General features: G+C 33.9%; 1 protein-coding gene across 1 annotated transcript in view; it reads right to left on the minus strand.

Moving 5' to 3' along the window:
* Nucleotides 1-309: 309 nt before the first annotated feature.
* Nucleotides 310-18844, minus strand: part of CIP2A (cellular inhibitor of PP2A) — a 36900-nt gene continuing 18365 nt past the window's right edge. The window contains exons 14-21 of the mRNA XM_022597548.3: nt 16691-16886; nt 16160-16234; nt 15955-16065; nt 14426-14622; nt 12284-12397; nt 11950-12032; nt 11070-11209; nt 310-10009 (exon numbers count right to left, since the gene is read on the minus strand). Coding sequence (XP_022453256.1) covers nt 9839-10009; nt 11070-11209; nt 11950-12032; nt 12284-12397; nt 14426-14622; nt 15955-16065; nt 16160-16234; nt 16691-16886 — 1087 coding nt within the window. The 3' untranslated portion in view covers nt 310-9838. The remainder of the gene's footprint in view (nt 10010-11069; nt 11210-11949; nt 12033-12283; nt 12398-14425; nt 14623-15954; nt 16066-16159; nt 16235-16690; nt 16887-18844) is intronic.

The raw sequence follows: 18844 nt of genomic DNA on the forward strand, positions 1-18844 counted from the left end.
CTCACCACCCTGCACTACTTCTGAAAATGCAGAATCTCTACCATTAATTTTACTTTCTATAATTGGCTATAGGTTTGCAGAGAAATAAGAAACCATGGACAAAGGAAATAAAGGTTTCTATTCCATTTTTCCAAAAGGGTTTAGATAAACACTTATTGAGAAACTACTAAAAGCCACGCCCTTTATATTTTTTAAAAAATATAACAATACTATGAAGTATGTATTATCCTCATTTTATTGATGAAACTTTCTTTACGTAGAGCCAAAAGTTAAATTTAGATGTGGTTATAAAACTCATGTGTTGAAACGTGGTTTTAAAAAGTTAAATTTATTTTAAAATTTTAGAATGTAAATAAACAACAAATTCAAACAATTTCATTACTCAGAGGCAACCACTTCATCATTTATAATATGTATATGTATACATACATATTTATATGCACCTACAAGGTATATATATTTATATCCTAAAGATAGGCAGAGAAATGAATCCTTGTTTACAAATAGTTTGGTTTCCTGCTTTTTGCACTTAACACAACAGGAATCTCTTTCCATGTACTTATACATTTCAATATCTTTGTTTTTGAAAGTCAACACATTATTCTATTGAATGAATGTACTTTACTCCTCTAACTGTATACATGGATTGCTTCCAATTTTGTGCCACAATAAACAGTGCTGTAATGAATATTACTGTACCTAAATCTTAGTGCACACCCTTATTTCCTTACGATAAATTCTCAGAAGCGAAATTGCCCATAATACATGTTTTTTTAAACACATATCAGTTTGTGTTTGAATCATCGGGTCTTCTTTCAGAAAATGCAATATAAAGTTTAATCTTTGTGAAATGCATGAGGCCTGGGCTCACTGTTCTTTAAGAATCCAGAGCTCTAACATGCTGATTAACTGTGAGCTTTATATAAATTAGTTTGTAGTAGTTAATACTAGTCTTTACTTTTGGGTAAAGAAAAACCCTGCTTAACTGAACATTAACAGTGTTGTCTTTTCTAAGGGCTAATCATAAGCCTTTTTATTTGAAGTTTGCAAAAAGAATAAGGCTACTCTAATACGTTGTTATCTTTTGGCTCTTTGAGATAAGTGAGGTGAAATATAACTCTTGGAATAAGAGTGTACATAATGTTAACAGAGAGGCAGAATCATGTTCACTACTAAATCCCTGCCAAATGCTCAGCTACTTAGTGAAAAATTAGTTTCTAATAACATAATGAAACTGTAACTCAACCTACTCTATTGACTTTGAAAATGTCATTCTCTTATTCAGCACTGGCTAGACTTTATATAAAAAACCCTCTGTGGTATCCAAATTAGAAGGGAAGAGATAAAACTGTCATTATATGCAGATGACATGATACTATATACAGAAAACCCTAAAGACTCCACACAAAAACTAGAACTGATAAACATATTCAGCAAGATAACAGGATACAAGATTAACAAACATAAATCTGTTGCGTTTCTTTACACTAAAGAAGTCTGGCCAAGGAGGTGAAAGACTTATACGCTGAGAACTATACATTGATAAAGGAAACTGAAGATGATTTAAAGAAATGGAAAGATATCCCATGCTCTTGGATTGGAAGAATTAGTACCTTTAAAATGGCCATACTACCCAAAGCAATCTACAGATTTAATGCAATCCCTATCAAACTACCTATAACATTTTTCACAGAACTAGAACAAATAACCCTAAAATTTATATGGAATCACAAAAGACCCAGAATTGCCAACGCAAACCTGAGGAAAAAGAATAAAGCTGGAGGCATAACCCTCCCAGACTTCAAACAATACTACAAAGTTACAATAATCAAAAGTGTGGTACTGGCACAAACACAGACATGGATCAATGCAACAGAATAGAAAGTCCAGAAATAAACCCACACACCTATGGTCAATTAATCTTTTGACAAAGGAGGCAAGAATATACCATGGGGAAAAGACAAAATCTCTTCAGTAAGTGGTGTTGGGAAAATTGGACAGCTGCATGTAAATCAATAAAGTTAGAACACACCCTCACACCATACACAAAAATAAACTCATAATGGCTTAAAGGCTTAAATATAAGATAGGACACCACAAAACTCGTAGAAGTGAACATAGGCAAAACATTCTCTGACATAAACTGTAGCAATGTTTTCTTAGCTCAGTCTTGTAAGGCAAAAGAAATAAAACCGAAAATAAACAAATGGGACCTAGTCAAACTTGTAAGCTTTTGCACAGCAAAGGAAACCATGAACAAAACAAAAAAACAACTCACAGAATGGGAGAAAAATATTTGCAAATGATGTGACCAAACAAGGGCTTAATTTCCAAACTAAACAAACAACTCATACAACTCAATAACAAAAAAACAATCCAATCAAAAAATAGGCAGAAGAAATAAATGGGCATTTCTCTATAAAGTAGACATAAAGATAGCTAACAGGCACAAGAAAAGATGCTCAACATCACTAATAATCAGAGAAATGCAAATCAAAACTACGAGCCATCACCTCACACTGGTCAGAATGGCCATCATTAAAAAGTCCACAAATAACAAATGCTGGAGAGGGTGTGAAGAAAAAGGAACCCTCCTACACTGTTGGTGGGAATGTAAATTGGTGCAGCCACTATGGAGAACAGTATGGAGGTTCCTTAAAGAACTAAACAGTTATCCTATGATCTAGCAATCTCCCCCTGGACATATATCCAGAGAAAACTCTAATTTGAAAAGATACATGCATCCCAATGTTTTACAATAGCCAAGCAACCTAAATGTCCTTTGACAGATGAATGGATAAAGAAAATGTGGTACACACACACATACACAATGGAATACTACTCAGCCATAAAATGTAAATAAATAATGCCATTTGCAGCAACATGGATGGCTTAGAGATTATCATACTAAGTGAAGTCAGTAAGAGAAAGACAAATATCATATGATATCATATGTGGAATCTAAAATATGATACAAACGGACTTATTTACAAAACAGTAACAGACTTACATAGAAGAACTTACGGTTACCAAAGGGGAAGGTGGGAAGGGATAAACTAGGAGTTTGGGTTTAACAGGTACAAACCACTATATATAAACTAGATAAACAAGGTCCTACTGTATAACACAGGGAACTATATTCAGTATCTTGTAATAACCTATAATGCAAAAGAATCTGAAAAATATACATAACTAAGTCACTTTGCTGTACACCAGAAACTAATACAACATTGTAAATCAACTATACTTCAAGAAAATAAATTTTTTTAAAAACTGAAGAAAAAAAGCATATGAATGCTGGGTCCTTGGGGAATTAGATAACAAAAAAAGTGCATTTAGTTGGGAGGAAAGATACTTCTTTTCACATTTAGTTTCTTTATGAAGGGCTATTTGTGGCTCAATGTGCAAAAAAGCTGGGTTCTGAGAATTAAGGTACTTCTTCATTCATGATAATTATGTTTTCTCTAGGGTATTTTTGAAATGCTTAGATAAACACAAGCATAAACAAAATAGGCCTCTTTGTACGACAGGAAGAAAGTCAATTAGATACAAAATGCTAAGCAGAGTAAGACTGCATGACTTCAAAGTAAATTGCAGATTCAAAGGAACCCTTTTTTTTTTTTTAAGAAGTGGATTTATTTAGAAACACACTCCACAGAGTGTGGGCCCTCTCAGGTGAGAAAGGCACCAGGGTATGGGGTTGTCAGTTTTTATAGGAGTGGGTAATTTCATAGGCTAATGAGTGGGAGGAGTATTCTATTTTAGGAAGGGGCAGGGATTTCCAGGAATTGGGCCACCGCCTACTTTTTGATCCTTGTGGTCAGTCTTGGAACTGTCATGGTGCCTGTGGGTGTGTCATTTAGCTTGCTGATGTGAGTGTATACTGAGGCTCAAGGTCTAGTGGAAGTCTACTTGTCTGCCATCTTGGATCCATTTGGTTCTAATCAGTTTATGTTGTGTCCTTGGGCTGTATCATTCTTTCAAAGGTTGTGCCCTGCCTCCTCCTGTTTCATTCCCCCCTCAGAGATTTTACTCCCATATTCTTATGGGAAGCAGAAGGGCGATGGTCTGTCTTCTGTAACTGCTTCAAGGCTGAGTAGGAGCGTCGACCCTACCTGTCAGGGAGTAAAAATCTCTGGATGCCTGATCTAGGGGCCCCAGGGGCAGGAAACCTTGTTTTAAGTTGGTATAGGCTGGAATCCTCGCATAGCCATCATCTTGGTGTGGAAAAACTGTTTCCATAGCCCTTCTATGAATCTCCTTGATGATGAAGCAATTTTTGTAACAGCTTCAGAGTACAAAAATATCTATAAATGACAAAAGACTTAAAAGGCATGGTAAAACGTCTGATACAGTGTAATCGATAAAGAAACTTGGTTATAAAAACCAGGATTACGAATGATTACATTTAACTTAACATACCAAATAATCCTAGTTAAATATTTCTCTTTAACATACCTCAGGGGCCCTCTAAAGTACCCCAAAGTTAGCTGGAAATCAAAAGAAACAATTAAAATTTGGTATTTGGGAAGTTTTTCAAAAAGTTTTAAAACACTTGGTCAAATAGGATCATAGGTCACTGTGAGACAATACTTATTTCTTAACCAAAGTTACAAAAGAGCTCAAAAGCAAATACAAGTCACTTAAAGTCAAAGAAGCTCACATAATCTGTTGTCAAAAGAAGCATTTCAAGAATACTTCGGAGGGAGAAACCAAATCCAGTCTTGTTCTAGCCCATTCCTAACAAAATGCATTTACCAACTAAATTCAATCCAACCTTACAAAATCCTAATCATGCATAACTCTTTTCAGTATTTTTCATCCTCACTTCTTTTACTAAAAACATGTATCTTACTTTTCTTAAAAGTTTTTTCACATTGAGTTACCTTTCTTGTTGACAAATTTGTAACAGATAGAATAAGGTCTTATTTGACCTCTAATAAACCTAGGTACAACAGAAGTATTATGTTGATGACTCTAGAAACATGTCTATATTAATCAAACCAACAAGCTTAATACACCTTCAATGCCAGATATCAGTTTCCAGATGACATGAACCCGAAAATTCATTCTGGCCAGATTGTTTTTTATTTGAGTATTTATATAAGCACTTAATTTTTTTTAATGCCAATTAAGTAGAGCTCTCTTATGAATTCATTTTTGGCAATATCATACACCTACAACACACATATAGATACATATGAACACACAACAAACACAGAGGCCTCATAGTTCCCATTCAAGATTTCAGCCCTCAGTCAGGTACAACATAAAAGCCATCAGTTACAAGGGGTTGGATTCAAATTGGGCTTCTAGCAGATGGAACAAATCAAGGTCACCTACCTGGATGGCTAAACCCTTTTCACTAGTGTTTACAGAAAAGACACTTAAGATTTTTATTTATCCTTGACAAGTCAAGTTCTAAATTACTTTACCATCTTTTTAAAATTTGCCTTTAAAAAGACAGCAGAGATAAGGGTTCCTGAGAAGACCAGACAGGACATGTGCATCTCAAAGAACCCATGTTTTTTTAATTTTTACAATGCTTCCTCTCAAGTTATGGATTACAGAGGCATGCGATTTCAAGTACTTATCAGGCTCATTATCGGTATTATAAAAATAAAATAAACCATCTACCTTTTAAAGGCATAGGTCATATTTTTTTGTTCATCTTAATTATTTCTTTAAAATTTATTATCTTGAGTGTAAACTCAGTGAATGCTAAAAATATACAATCAGTTTCTTAACTCAAAATATTTATCATTACAGGTAACATGCATTTATTATTTATTGGAGATCACTGAGAGAGCCAAGGCCAAGTGACTGAAACAAACAGAATCTTATAATCTAAATGAGCAACTGTCAAATTAGGGAGCTTGGGAAGGAAGATAATATCAAAAGGGCTCTATGGTTTGAAAAAATATTCAATATGCTTAACATACATATTATTTATTTTCTCAAATTACAGAAAGCAAACCTCAAAATTCTTGGCTTATGAGAATATGCAAACAAAAAAGTACATACTCTATTAATTGTAAAACTGTAAGCACTGTATTTTGTCAATGATGTAACAGATAATGCAATTTACAGTTATGCCCAGTATATCATAGTATTAACAAAATGTTCAATAGTCTCCTATTTAAAAAGTAAAAGAAAATAACCACTTGGCAACCATCTGAGTAATAACTGATTCAAGTGAGAATCATCAATGGACACTAAAACTAGTAGGCAAAAGTTGGAAGAAACAGGATATTTGTGGTATCTTCCCACAAGTTATTTATTATTTCCAGAAGGAAAAATAGTAATGCTACATTGAAGGTACTACTTTGTGTGTCTTATTGTGTGAAGATAGGTAAATATATTATGATGTTGAAAAGCCAGAGTATTTCTATATACTTGTTTAAAGCAAAAACCACAACACTGTTTTGGGGGTCAATAATGTATATACTTATACATGTCAACCACAGCATAAAGGATGAGGATAAGAGAATCCACATAGTGGTCAGGTTTCTACATTTTATGTTAAGTAGTACAATATTAACTCCAAGTGGAATGTGAAAGTTAAGGACTTACTTGTCAAAACAGGTTAAAAAAGCAAGACCCAACTATATACTGTCTACAAGTCATGCATTTTATAAGACACAGGTTAAAAGTTGATTAAAAAAAAAAAGATATACCTGGCCAACAGAAAACATAAAAAGGCTATTAATATCAAATAAAATAGATGTGAAGACAAAGATTACCAAAGATAAAGTGATACATTTCTTAATGATAAAAGGGTCAAATTAATCAGTAAGATATAACATTTAATAGCAAAGTTTCCACTGCTTTTGTAAATAGAATTTTATCAGAACACAGCCATGCCCATTTATTTACGTACTGTGGACGGCTACTTTCATGCTATAATTGCAGAGTTAAGTAGTTGTAAGAGAGACTGTATGTCTCACGAAACCTAAAATATTTACTACCTGGCCCTTTACAGAAAATGTGTGCTGATTTCTGCAAAGGAATTAAGTCACACACAGAACATGTGTTTTATCCAACAGTAGGCAAGTCAAAAGCAAAGTAGTAAATACGATTCATAACTATTTGAAAAGAGGAAAAGAAAAATATCAAAGTAAAATAGGGTTATGTATTTCAGTGACTATACCTTGATTAGAGGTATCTATAACATATAAGAATGAGCCTCAAGTAGAAGTTGAAATTCAGTTACATTTTCATTTAACTAACAGTCCTAACTCAAGATAGAACCTCACTATATCCTTAACATAAATAACTAGTTTTTGCAACATATAATAAAGAAAACTAAAAGGGCACTAATCTGACAATTTTCCCCCAAAACACAGCATTAAGTTTTAATGAGCATTTTTTTCCTGCCCTGACATTAAACAGATGACAGTTTAGTATAACTCCAATCAGGCATGGAAACTCTATTTGTTCAAGTAGCAAGTTTAAACAGTATAAGGAAGTGTGTTAATGTACACTTGGATTCAAACTCTTTATAGCAAAATTCTTAGAGAATATGAACAATTCTAATATAATGATGCATTTACTTAGTTTTGTATTCCCCATTAAGAAATGGGAATACACACATAGAAATCATTTGTAAAACTCTGACAATGGTAGTGACTCAAACTTGCTTAAAATAAAATTTTTTACAAAAGAAGAAAAATACATTTACACATGCACACTTGTTTTTCTGATCTGAGGTACACAGAACCAAAAAGTAAAAAAAAAAAAAAAAAAAAAAAAAAAGGTAGCCAACATACTAAGGTTAAGAAAAACAACACAACAGGAACAATATGAAAGATGCTACGAGAGACAGGAAGACTATGAAAAAAGAGAAGTGAAGGTGGATGACAATTAGTACTCACCTTTGAAATATGGCTTTTCTTCTTCAGGGAGAAGAGATTAACAGGTTAAAACTACTGTATTAAAGAAAGGCTGAAAAACATTTGGAGTCTCTACCTATACAGGTCATTAAGAATAGGCAAACTGAGTGACTTAAACAAATGCATACTTGCAAGAATGGCTAGATCTGCACTGTCCAGTAGGATGGCAATTAAAGTTAAAATTAAATACAATTAAAAATTCAATTATTCCACTGCACTAGACACATTTTAAGCGCTCAGCAGCCTCATGTGGCTAAAGGCTATGGTACTGGACAGTGTAGATACAGAACATTTCCATCACCACAAAAAGTTCAACTGGGCAGCCCTTGGCTAGGCTCAGTGTCTTGAGATGTCTAAACTATAAAGTTAGCTTGATTTTCCCTAGAACTCTTTGTTTCATTTATGTATTTATTTTATAGAATTTTTTTGGTTTTTATCTTACAGGGCCTTTTGTTCTTCAGTCATATCTATCCATTTCAACATTATTTTTCATATTAAATTGAAAATGCATGCAGTTTCAAAAAGAAACAGAATGTACCCCTTATGGAAAGAGTAGCAATTTAAAATGTGTTACACAACACAATGCTTTTTAAAAAATTTGCAGAACTGTACAAAATGTATACAAATATATAGAACTATCAGTTTGATATTATTTAATGTAATTAGTGAATTATAAAAATATATTCTCTAAATATAAATTCAGATATACTATGGTTGAAAAATAGAAGTAAATCTAAGTTACCTAAGTCAGAGATACAAATAGTGAAGAAAATACCAAGTAAAATCAATGGTTGTAATAGCATAGCAATAAAATCAACCAAAATTTTTAATATAAAAACTCTTCTTAAACACTACTCAGAACATTTGATTCAAATGAAGAGTACTGAAAAATTCCCTTGTATTAAAGAAATATATAAATAAGGACATTTAAGTCATGCTTTAAAATTTAACAGCCTAATTAAAAACTATGTAAATGAAAGACAATATATCAAATGAAATTCACATCAGAATTAACAACAAATAAATTTCTGAATATGTGGCAAAGGTAGAATCCACATTATCTGTATGTAAATTGTAAGAAATTCATAAGTATTGATAATTCTGTAAGTTACTACAGTTTTTTATGTGACAAACAATATAGTCACAATATATCACCTATTTTCTAACTTTTATACATTATTTCTGCAAATATTCACTGCATGTTTAAAGATTTAGAACTTATACCATATATCTTACTACATTTTCAATGCAGTAATAAAGTTATTTTAGATTCACTGAGTGGGGATGAAGGGGGAATCAGATGAAAGTGATCAAAAGGTACACATTTCCAGTTATAAGACAAAGTACTAGAGATGTACAGCATGATAAAGATAGTTAACACTGCTTTCTTTACCTCATATATGAAAGTTGTTAAGGGAATAAATCCTAAGAGTTCTCATCACAAGGGAAAAAAACTTTTTTTCTATTTCTTTGATGTTGTTTCTATAAGATGATGGATGTTCACTAAACCTACTGTGGTCACCATTCCATAATGTATGTAAGTCAAATTATTATGTTGTATACCTTAAACTCATACAGTACTGTGTGTCAATCATATCTCAATAAAAGTAGAAGGAAAAATAAATTCACTGACATCTGATTTTAAAAATCTAATCACAAATGAGAATAAATTAAACAAGCAGAAGAGAGTGGAAAGCAACTAAGGAAAAAGAAAACACCTTAGAAAAAACAATAATGGAGGCTAAGAAGAATATTCTGAAGTAAAAACCAAAGAAAGCTTTAAGCAATAAAATCCAGAAACAAGAAGTAAAACTTTAAGACCAAATAAAAACATGTATCAGATCAGGTTCTTTACTAAATTAATAATTAGATAATAATTTGCTCTTGTTTTGGAGTCACAAATTACCTTTCCTACCCCACCTTCCCAGTAGAAAAATACATAATATCTATATACTGAGATTCACAGTTTCTGGATTTATTTTCCCACCACTTAAACTGTGGATCATTGCTATCATATGAGAGTGTTTGTTCAACTCCTCTTGCTGAAGTTTCACCAGGGACTCTTTCTCTTCCAAACGACCTTCTAACTGAGCCTTCTGAACTTCTAGGGAGGAAGCCTAAAAAAGGGGCATGGGGGAGAGAAATTGAAGAAAACAAACTTAGCATGTTTTCTCTTCACAGAAACATGCTTTAAGATGTCCTTAGTTTTTATTTGTAAGACAACCATATCAAAAGATACATTACGATATGTATTATATTTTAATTAACAATTATATGGTAAGTTTAAGATCAATAGTTGATAAACAATATAATACAAATTGGGGAGACACATTCAATTTGTCTTTTTAAGTCAATGCTAGCAGTTGGACTTTTGCAGAAAATACTACATATTATCATTTAGAATTACTATTAAGATAAACACATTAAGGCAGAATCAGGATATCTGTAAATGTGGCATTAAATATTATGCCTCTTCTGTCACTTATGCTCTGTAGTTGTTCAGTCTTTTTAAAATCTTGGTCTGTTCTCATCTTTCTAGTGGTAGATGGTCCAGAAAGCACTATTCTTGGCTACCGCACTCAAGCAATCATGATAATGTAGAAAGAGCAATGACCTTAGAATATATAAGTCTACTGTTTCACTTAGCTATGTGACTAACCCTGAGCAAGTAACTTAACCCAAGATTCCGTTTCATTTGTAGGATGAAAATATTTATTAATACTTATATATTAATATATTTGTTAAAGGGAGGAAGATTAAGAAAAACATTTCAAAAGTCCTTTGTAAACTATAAAGTTCTAAACAAATACGAACTACGATTATTATTATCACCATCCCTATAAGTAGAGAGATGCAGCTATATACATATATACAGGTAGCTACCTGTATGTGACATTAAGAACTGGGAACCCCTTTCTGTATCCTTTGCTCCCTTTAAAGCAGCAAGTGCTGTAACACAGTATACATTTAATTAATGTGTAATAATTTTAGGAAGTACAAGTTTTCACACTGTGAGAGCCCTCATAACAAACCAATTGTCAAATCACTTTGAGATTCTAATATTATCTTCTAAGCAAAATTACTAAAGAAACAGAATATTAACTTATCCAAATTTACCTTTTTCACAAAATAAGACTTTTTCATTTTACTGCAAATGAGAATGCAACAGATTCTTACCTTAATGCTCAATTCTTTTCTTATTTGATCTGTTCTATTTAACTCTTTTCTAAGGACACCAATGGCTTCTTCTTTATCTTCCGTTTCTCTTTGTAAGACTTCAATCTTTTCTTCTTGTACTTTTATTTTTTGTGCCAGGTCTTAAAACAAACAAACAGTCAGCTTTGTACTCTAAGGTCCTATACTGACATTACCCTGAAAAAGTTTAGAAGCTATTATGTTACATAAGAGCAAAAAAGAGACAACTAGAAAGAAGAAAAACATCTTGCTAGAAATAAAAGTTATACAGTACTTGATGAATAAAAAAACACCATGAAACTCTTCTCCTATGCCAGTATTCTACAGAAAATGCCACATCTCCATGTCTTTCCCTCTTCCTCTGTTCTAAACACAATATACAGTAATGAGAGGAAGGACAATCCTCAGAGTTAAGGGTTAGAAAAGAAAGGGCAAGAGAAAACAATGAAAAATTATATAGGTAGATGTCTGTGCTCTAAGTCAAGTGAGTTAGAACAAAAATGTTTTTGTGGATCATTTCAGAACTACTACCATTAAGAAGCTAGTAACTAAAAGTTACCTAGCACTGCCACCTGCTGTTACATTCTTTAAAAAATCTTTATTTTTAAAAAGGGCAATCATTTCCTATAACTCCTAGATTTCAAAAAAATGTATTGCTTTTTCAATTTCATCAATCTAACTAAACTACCTTGTAAAATGTTATGGCAAGAAAAGGAGAGTTGTTTAAGATGTGATTTAAGGTTTAAAAAAATGAGAGAAGTAGAAAATAATGAAACAGCAAACTAAAAACCACTCATGCTTTGATTTTCTTCCAACACAAGACAGGTTAAAATATAGACAATTTGTTAAATAAGCTACTTACCTGCTAGCTTACATTCTCTGTCTACCAGTTGGTTCTGTACTTCTTTTCTCAGTTCTTCTTTCTCTTTTAGATGGGCAATAGTTCTGAAGTTATAAAACAATACAGAAGAAAACATCAGTGAATCATATCATTTCTTTTTCTCCCCAACAAGTATTTTAAGAGGAAATTCCGAAGAATGGTAATCACCCTTAACTTCTGCCAAATGTGCACTTTATATCTGCAATAAGTTATAATTCCATTAATTTTATCTATAAAAAGCAATGTTCTATATACAGGGAATCATTTTGTTTTTGAAAAATCCAAAATAATTAGAATAAAGAACTAGAGATTTTACTTTTCATTTTGTTGCTTGAGTGACTCATTCAACTTTTTCACACTCTCAATTTGTTTATTTAGAGAATCACACGTGACCTGTAAATCTTTGTTCTTCTTCTCAGCAGTTTCATTCCTGAAAAGACAAGGAGATGAGGTGATATTTTTATGGAGGAACACATATGATGGAGAAAAGAAACTCAGGGTCTTCCTTACCATTTCTTCTGATCAAATTGCATATATTGCAGGGAAGAGGAGGAATGTTGCATGAACAAGCGGGACATAAACAGAGTTAGTTTAATTCTAAAAGATAATAAAGATATGTTTTGGCTGACTGAGGAGGTAAAAATTACTATGAAGTGGAAACGTGGGGCTTTAACTTCATATTTATGGATAAAGAGCTTCATTTACAGATAATGTTGCATTACATAATTTGCTATAAAATACATGCCTCTATCTTTATAGTTAAGTCCAGAAACTGAAACAACTTCTATAAAAGGATGACATCTTCAAAAAAAATTAAACTTGCACCTTTCATCACTGGCCTTTTGGGCATAATATATGTTTAAGTAAAAATGTCAAATTAATGAATTAAGTAGTTGAGGATTCTAAATTTCTCTTGCCTCTATAGCTCTGCATCTTATAGTTCTGCTTATTTTTACATGCAAGGTAACCACATAAAAGAATTCCTTTCCAAAGTAATACTTTGACACCTAACTATTTTAAGCATAAAGTGTTTTCATGCCTCTAACTACGAAGACAAACAAACTGGTGGCACTGGCTAAATGTGGCCAGTAAAGTGTTTTACTTGTCCCACACAGAGTTTTTAAAATTCTGAATTTGAATGCCTTTAGATATTCCTACCATTACAAATGATCTTCCCCAGCCAGCTTCATTTATTTGTTACTCACCTGGCCCCTCAAAGCTGGAGTTTTACTTCTGGGCCCACCCCTCAATCACTGTCTGGAACATAAGCAGGTCCTAGAAAGCCCATTTTCTCTTGGACCACTGCCTACTTTCTCTTATACCCTGACTTAACACAAATAGTCCACTTTATCGGGGCTGCCTCTAACAATCAGACTTCAGAAAAAGCTGTTGGGGGAAAATATCCTGTTTAAAAATCACCTTGTCCTCACAAATTTTCTAGATGCTGTACATTTTCCACCCTTCATTTTTATTGATGGGCAAATAAAATAAGCACACGGACCTTGCAAAGATAAAAATTTCTACATCTCTACATTAATACCACAGAAAGAAGAACATTTTTTCAAATCTTAACCAGTCTTAAAGTATAAAGAAAAACAAGAAACAAGTTAACTAGAGTGTTTTTATTTTTATTGTTTGGTAGAAAGTATATAACTGTTCCTGGTCTTCCTTATAATTCATAAGTTTTAAAACTGGCTTAAAAGATAAAAAGTGTCAAGGGAGGGAAAAACGATCAATCTCATACTTTGTTAGTGGGTGGGCATATAAATTGGCATAGCCTTTTTGGAGGGAAATTTGGCAATCAATCAAAAATTTAAAAGCACTCACCCTTTAAACCAGCAGTTCACCTATAAGAATTTATTCTGCAGATACAGTCATACATATAAGTAAACTACATTCAAGGACATCAAAGAGAAATACTGACTACAAATTAAGAGGTGAATTAAACACGAACACCTAAATTTCTATGCTATTAGGCTGAATTATATGACAACTATTAATATTCAACCACTTTTGATCTTCAGAAGTGGCCAATTCATATGGTTCAACCTGATATGAACTGTGACAGCTAAGGTCATTCAACAATTATTTATGGAGTGTCTAACCATGTATCAAGCACTGTTCTAGGCCCTAGGGATTTCTCAGTGAACAAAACGGACAAAACTTATCCTTGAGGTGCTAACATCCCAGATGACTGATGACTCTATGAATAAAGGAAAGAAGTAGCATCAACTGGAAAGAAATAGAGACACCCGTATTCTGTTTCCCGCCATGACACTGAGTTTGAGTAAGCAATACTTCATTGCACTATGACATAAGTTTCTTGCTAACTACTTACCTTATAGTATCATCAGAATATATGAATCCCAGAATTGGATTTTAGGGACACAGAAAAGAAATGCCGTGTGTTCATTCTAGATTCTAACCTTACACAGAAACTTTTACTTTATTAATTTACCTCTGAAGAAGTTCCATGTAGGATTTTGTCAGTACTTCGTGTTCTTCAGCCACAGACTCTAACTTCCTATTATGTTGAAAGAGACGCTCAATATCACTCTGGGCTCTTTCTGATTCAACCTCCTGTGACTTCAGCAACACACCAAGCTCTTCATTTTTTCTCTCAACTTCTCTCAACATATTAGCAAGTGTCCGTGCCTAAAAGAAAATGGAATAGAGACTCTTCCACTATCATTTACATAATATGCTCAGTTTCTACAATTTAAAAGATTTGCCAAATAAATCTGTCTTATTGTCAATTTAATCATTAGGCCAGTCTAGAGGGGTAGAGGACAAGTTCTGCTCCCCAACATCAAGGGTGAAAGTGGGGTCATACAATTTTCACATAGTGTGACAAGTACTATAAAGAGGGCAGCCAGCACAGGGAGGGAGGATCGCTGGAAGTGTGGGAAGGAGAAGACCAGAGAAAGCTTCCTGGGAAATGGAGGTATTAAAACTAACATCTGAAGGATTATCAAAAGTTAGAGAAAGAGAGGAAAAGGTATTCCAGACACAGAAGAGCAAGTGCAGGGACAGAAAACAGAAGAGTACGTCAAGTTTCAGAAACTGCAAAGCAATCTAATATGTCTGACTGCAGAGAATGCAGTAAGTTCTAAGGAATTTAAACTCTCTTCAGAGCTAAACGGTGAGACACTGAAGGATATTCAGCACAGGGGCAATGGAACCAGAGTATTGCCTCAGGGATGACTGTGGAGGAAGAAGGGAAGGTAGATCTAAATACAGAAGAAAGATGCCTTTGTATGTTGAGGGTGGCTGAGAGGAAGGAGAGGTAGGAAGACTAATCAGAGGCTCTGCTGTGATTCATGTGAAAAATGAAAAGAATTTGACCTGCAGCAAACAGTGGTAAGAATAGAGACAATGCAAAAAAAAGCAGCTATTTAGAAGGTAGAATTCAACTGAACTTGGTGAATGACTAATTGTAGAAGGTAAGCTGTGTGATTTCCAGGTTTCTTGTCTGGAAAACTCTTAAGAACAGTACAGGGAATACATAAGAAACAATACATTTTTAAAAAGGGAGGGTGATGAGTTCAGTATTGGTTCTGCTGAGTTTGAAGTATTTGATGTATATTTAAATGGAGCTACACAGGAGACATTTAGTGCCTGAGAAAAAGGATCTGGGCTCAGCATATAAAATTGGGGGCATTAACATTCTGGTAATGACTGGAAACCATGAATCACCTAAATAAGGGAAAAGGGATTAGAACATAATCCTGGAAAACCCAACATTTAAGGGGTGAGTAGAAAAGAAGGATATAGGAAAGAGTATCCATTAGGGTAGGAAAAAAAAATCAGAAGATAATTGTGTAACCAAAATTAAAGGGGAGACAGTTTCGAGACAGAGGGATACTAGTTAAATGCTAAGGACAATTTACTTCAATCAGAGCCATGAAAATAAAACTAATATTTTGTACGTTTTATTTACTACATTTATTTTTCTACTAATCAGATGTGTCTTTATATTGTACACACTTCTGTCTCAGCTTGAGTTCTTTGACAGCGATATTGAGCAATCAGTCTATCAGCTTGTGCAAGGGCCAGAGCTTTTGCTTCCAAGAGATCTTGTAGCCTGCTTTCTTTGGACTGTAAGAAAACATATCATTAATCTTCATCATTTACTGGAAAACATCTCTTAAAGCTTAACTGTTACACATAATTAAAATAAGCTTGTACTCACAGCTAACGTGGATAGTTTCATCTCATATACATCCATTATGTTAGATATTCTCACATCATTAATCTCATCCTTTACCTAGGTTTTAATAGTTAAAAAATCAGAAATTGTTAACGCTCAACAAAATACAAATGCCTAATGTGAGACTAAATCACTGAAACTTAATGTCATACCAGGCAGGTCGCAACCATTTCACTAACCTGGCTATTGCAAAAGAATATCTGGGTAAGATCTGATACTCTCGTGGGAATTTAAAGTACATTAAAGTCAGGGGTGGTGCGGGGCAGCAGGAGGCTGAGCTGGTTAGGGGGTACTAAGGGAAGATGACAGCCATGTTAAAATGTGGGAATTTTATGACTGATTTTTTCCTCTTTCCAAACTTTCCAGAATACTGCCACTTTTTATAGTAAAAGATAAAGTTTCAATGATCAAATCTGCATCTCAAGTTGTTTAGATAAATGTTATAAGAAGGGCTGATATTTAGTTGGTATGTTTCAGGCAGAATCCTACTTATAATGGCTATTTATCACTCACCACAACTCCAGACTGAAGCTTCTCTATTAATTCCTCAATGTTCAATCCAGGAACTCTATCTTTCAAAAGTGGAGGAGTTAAACATTTTACCGATGTTGGAAAACTGTGATTCAATGATTGCAAAGGCATTCTTCTGGGCATATGTTCTGTTTCCTGTTGTCTATAGGTGTTGTTTGCTGCTATACTTTCTCCAAGCCTGAATGGGAATCAAAAAAAGAGAAATAATTATATGAAAATATAGCAAAAGGCAGAGTTGGTACAGAATTAGGGACTCACTGAGAATGGGTCTTTTGGGGAGTGTAAGTCTTCAAATATTTCTGAAATAATCTTGGAATCTATGATGAAGCAGGATTTGGGTAAATATCCTAAATTTGCCAGAGGAAATTCTTTTCTACTCACAACCCTTTAAAATGACAACTCCACCTCTGGTTTGGAGGCGTCAGAACTAGTTTCTGAGTGTGGATTATTTGTAAAACTTAAATACAAAGTTACTGGTATTGGTAAGAACATCCTTCTAACCATGGGCAACATCACCTAGCCTTTACTTTTTCCTTTGCCCTTCCCCTTTCTCAGTCAGTATGTTCTCACCAACCTGACTTCCATTCTGCCCCTGCCATTTATCCCATCTTGTTCTTGCCTCGGGGCCTTTGTACGAGTTGTTCCTTTACCTAGAACACTCTTCCCACTAGATCTGCATAGCACTGGCTCCTTCTTATCATCAGACCTCAGTTCAGACTCACTTCCTCAGGCCCTCCACCCATAGTGACATGCTCATTATGAAACATTTTGTAAACCTCATGACAGAAGGTCCCCTAATTTACTGCAATATTCAAAATGCCCAGAAGAAGGCCTGGCACAAGCTGGCCCTCACCTTATTTAAACATTTGTTAAATGTTTAAATAAAACAAACACACTCCAAAAAACCAACCTACACACCTACCTACCTACCCATCGAGTATATAAATGCACCTTATTAAACTAAGATAATGTAAATATAGGCATAAATGGACATAAATAAAACAGCATAAGTGGACATCTGAGATAGTGTCCAAAGAGAAAATTATACAACACAAGACAGGGAGGGATGGCAAAGACATAGTGAAATGATAGGAAGGCTGCACATACAGAGACACAGGGTGAAACTCCACCTTTCAGTCAAGCTGAAGCTTTCTACTCTGAAGCGTGGGGGATTTTGCTTCATGTCAGATTACCACAGTTGAAGACGTAAGCTACCACAAAATAAAGCAGCCTCATAGACGTCTACCTTGTAACTTGAGAAGGTCTCTATTTATCCATTTAGTTGTTAAAAAATATGATAAAATGAAAGGAATTTCAATTACATGGTCTCTAGGTCGTGTTTTCCACAGTTCTTCATCTCTTAATTTATGACTACTTAAATTATTAATTCTGAAAAATGAGTTTGCTCAGTTAACAGAAATAGCAGAGGTTGGCAAACTTTTTGTTAAAGGACAAGGTAGTTAAGTATTTTAGGTTTGAGGATCCACAGTCTCTGTTACAACTACCCAACCCTAGCGTCGTAGCATAAATGTAGATGTAGACAATACAGACAGTATGAAAATGAATGGGTGTGGCTTTGTTCCAATAAAATTTTATTTATAAAAATAAGCTCCTGCCTGCTGTCTAGAGTTTGCTGACCCCTGGCATACAGGAATGTCTTACCACTTAACAACTGTCTCAGTTCATTCAAACCACTTTTGCAAGTTCATTCATATAAACTACCTAAACTTATTAAAGTAGAACCCTACTAGACATTTTGTCAACCATTTAGTTTACACACAGCACCGAAAATCTGAATTTTTTTCAAACCTAATTGCAAATATTCTCTTAATGTTTAAAATAGATGAACACAGTAGATAATTCTGCCTGGCCATTATCCCACCTTCTGATAATAACAGATTTTTTTCTTTAGGAATCTCTTCCTTGGTAAACGAACCAGATCTGGTCAATGAAAGAGATGCTTAGACTTATCACTCAAACGGTTGGGAAAGAAAAACTCTTTATATGGAGAAACTAAACTGGTAGGATGTAAGCTTAGTACAGAAGCTACTATGTTAAAAAGAGGTGTTGAGACAGAGAGGCGTAGCATCTGGATAATACATTTAATCACCTGGATGGATCTAGCTATTCCCTAAG

This window comes from Delphinapterus leucas, chromosome 4 (genome assembly GCF_059928025.1).
Source record: "Delphinapterus leucas isolate spDelLeu-1000000601 "Yukka" chromosome 4, BTC_Dleu_Yukka2, whole genome shotgun sequence".
In the NCBI taxonomy this organism is placed as follows: domain Eukaryota; kingdom Metazoa; phylum Chordata; class Mammalia; order Artiodactyla; family Monodontidae; genus Delphinapterus; species Delphinapterus leucas.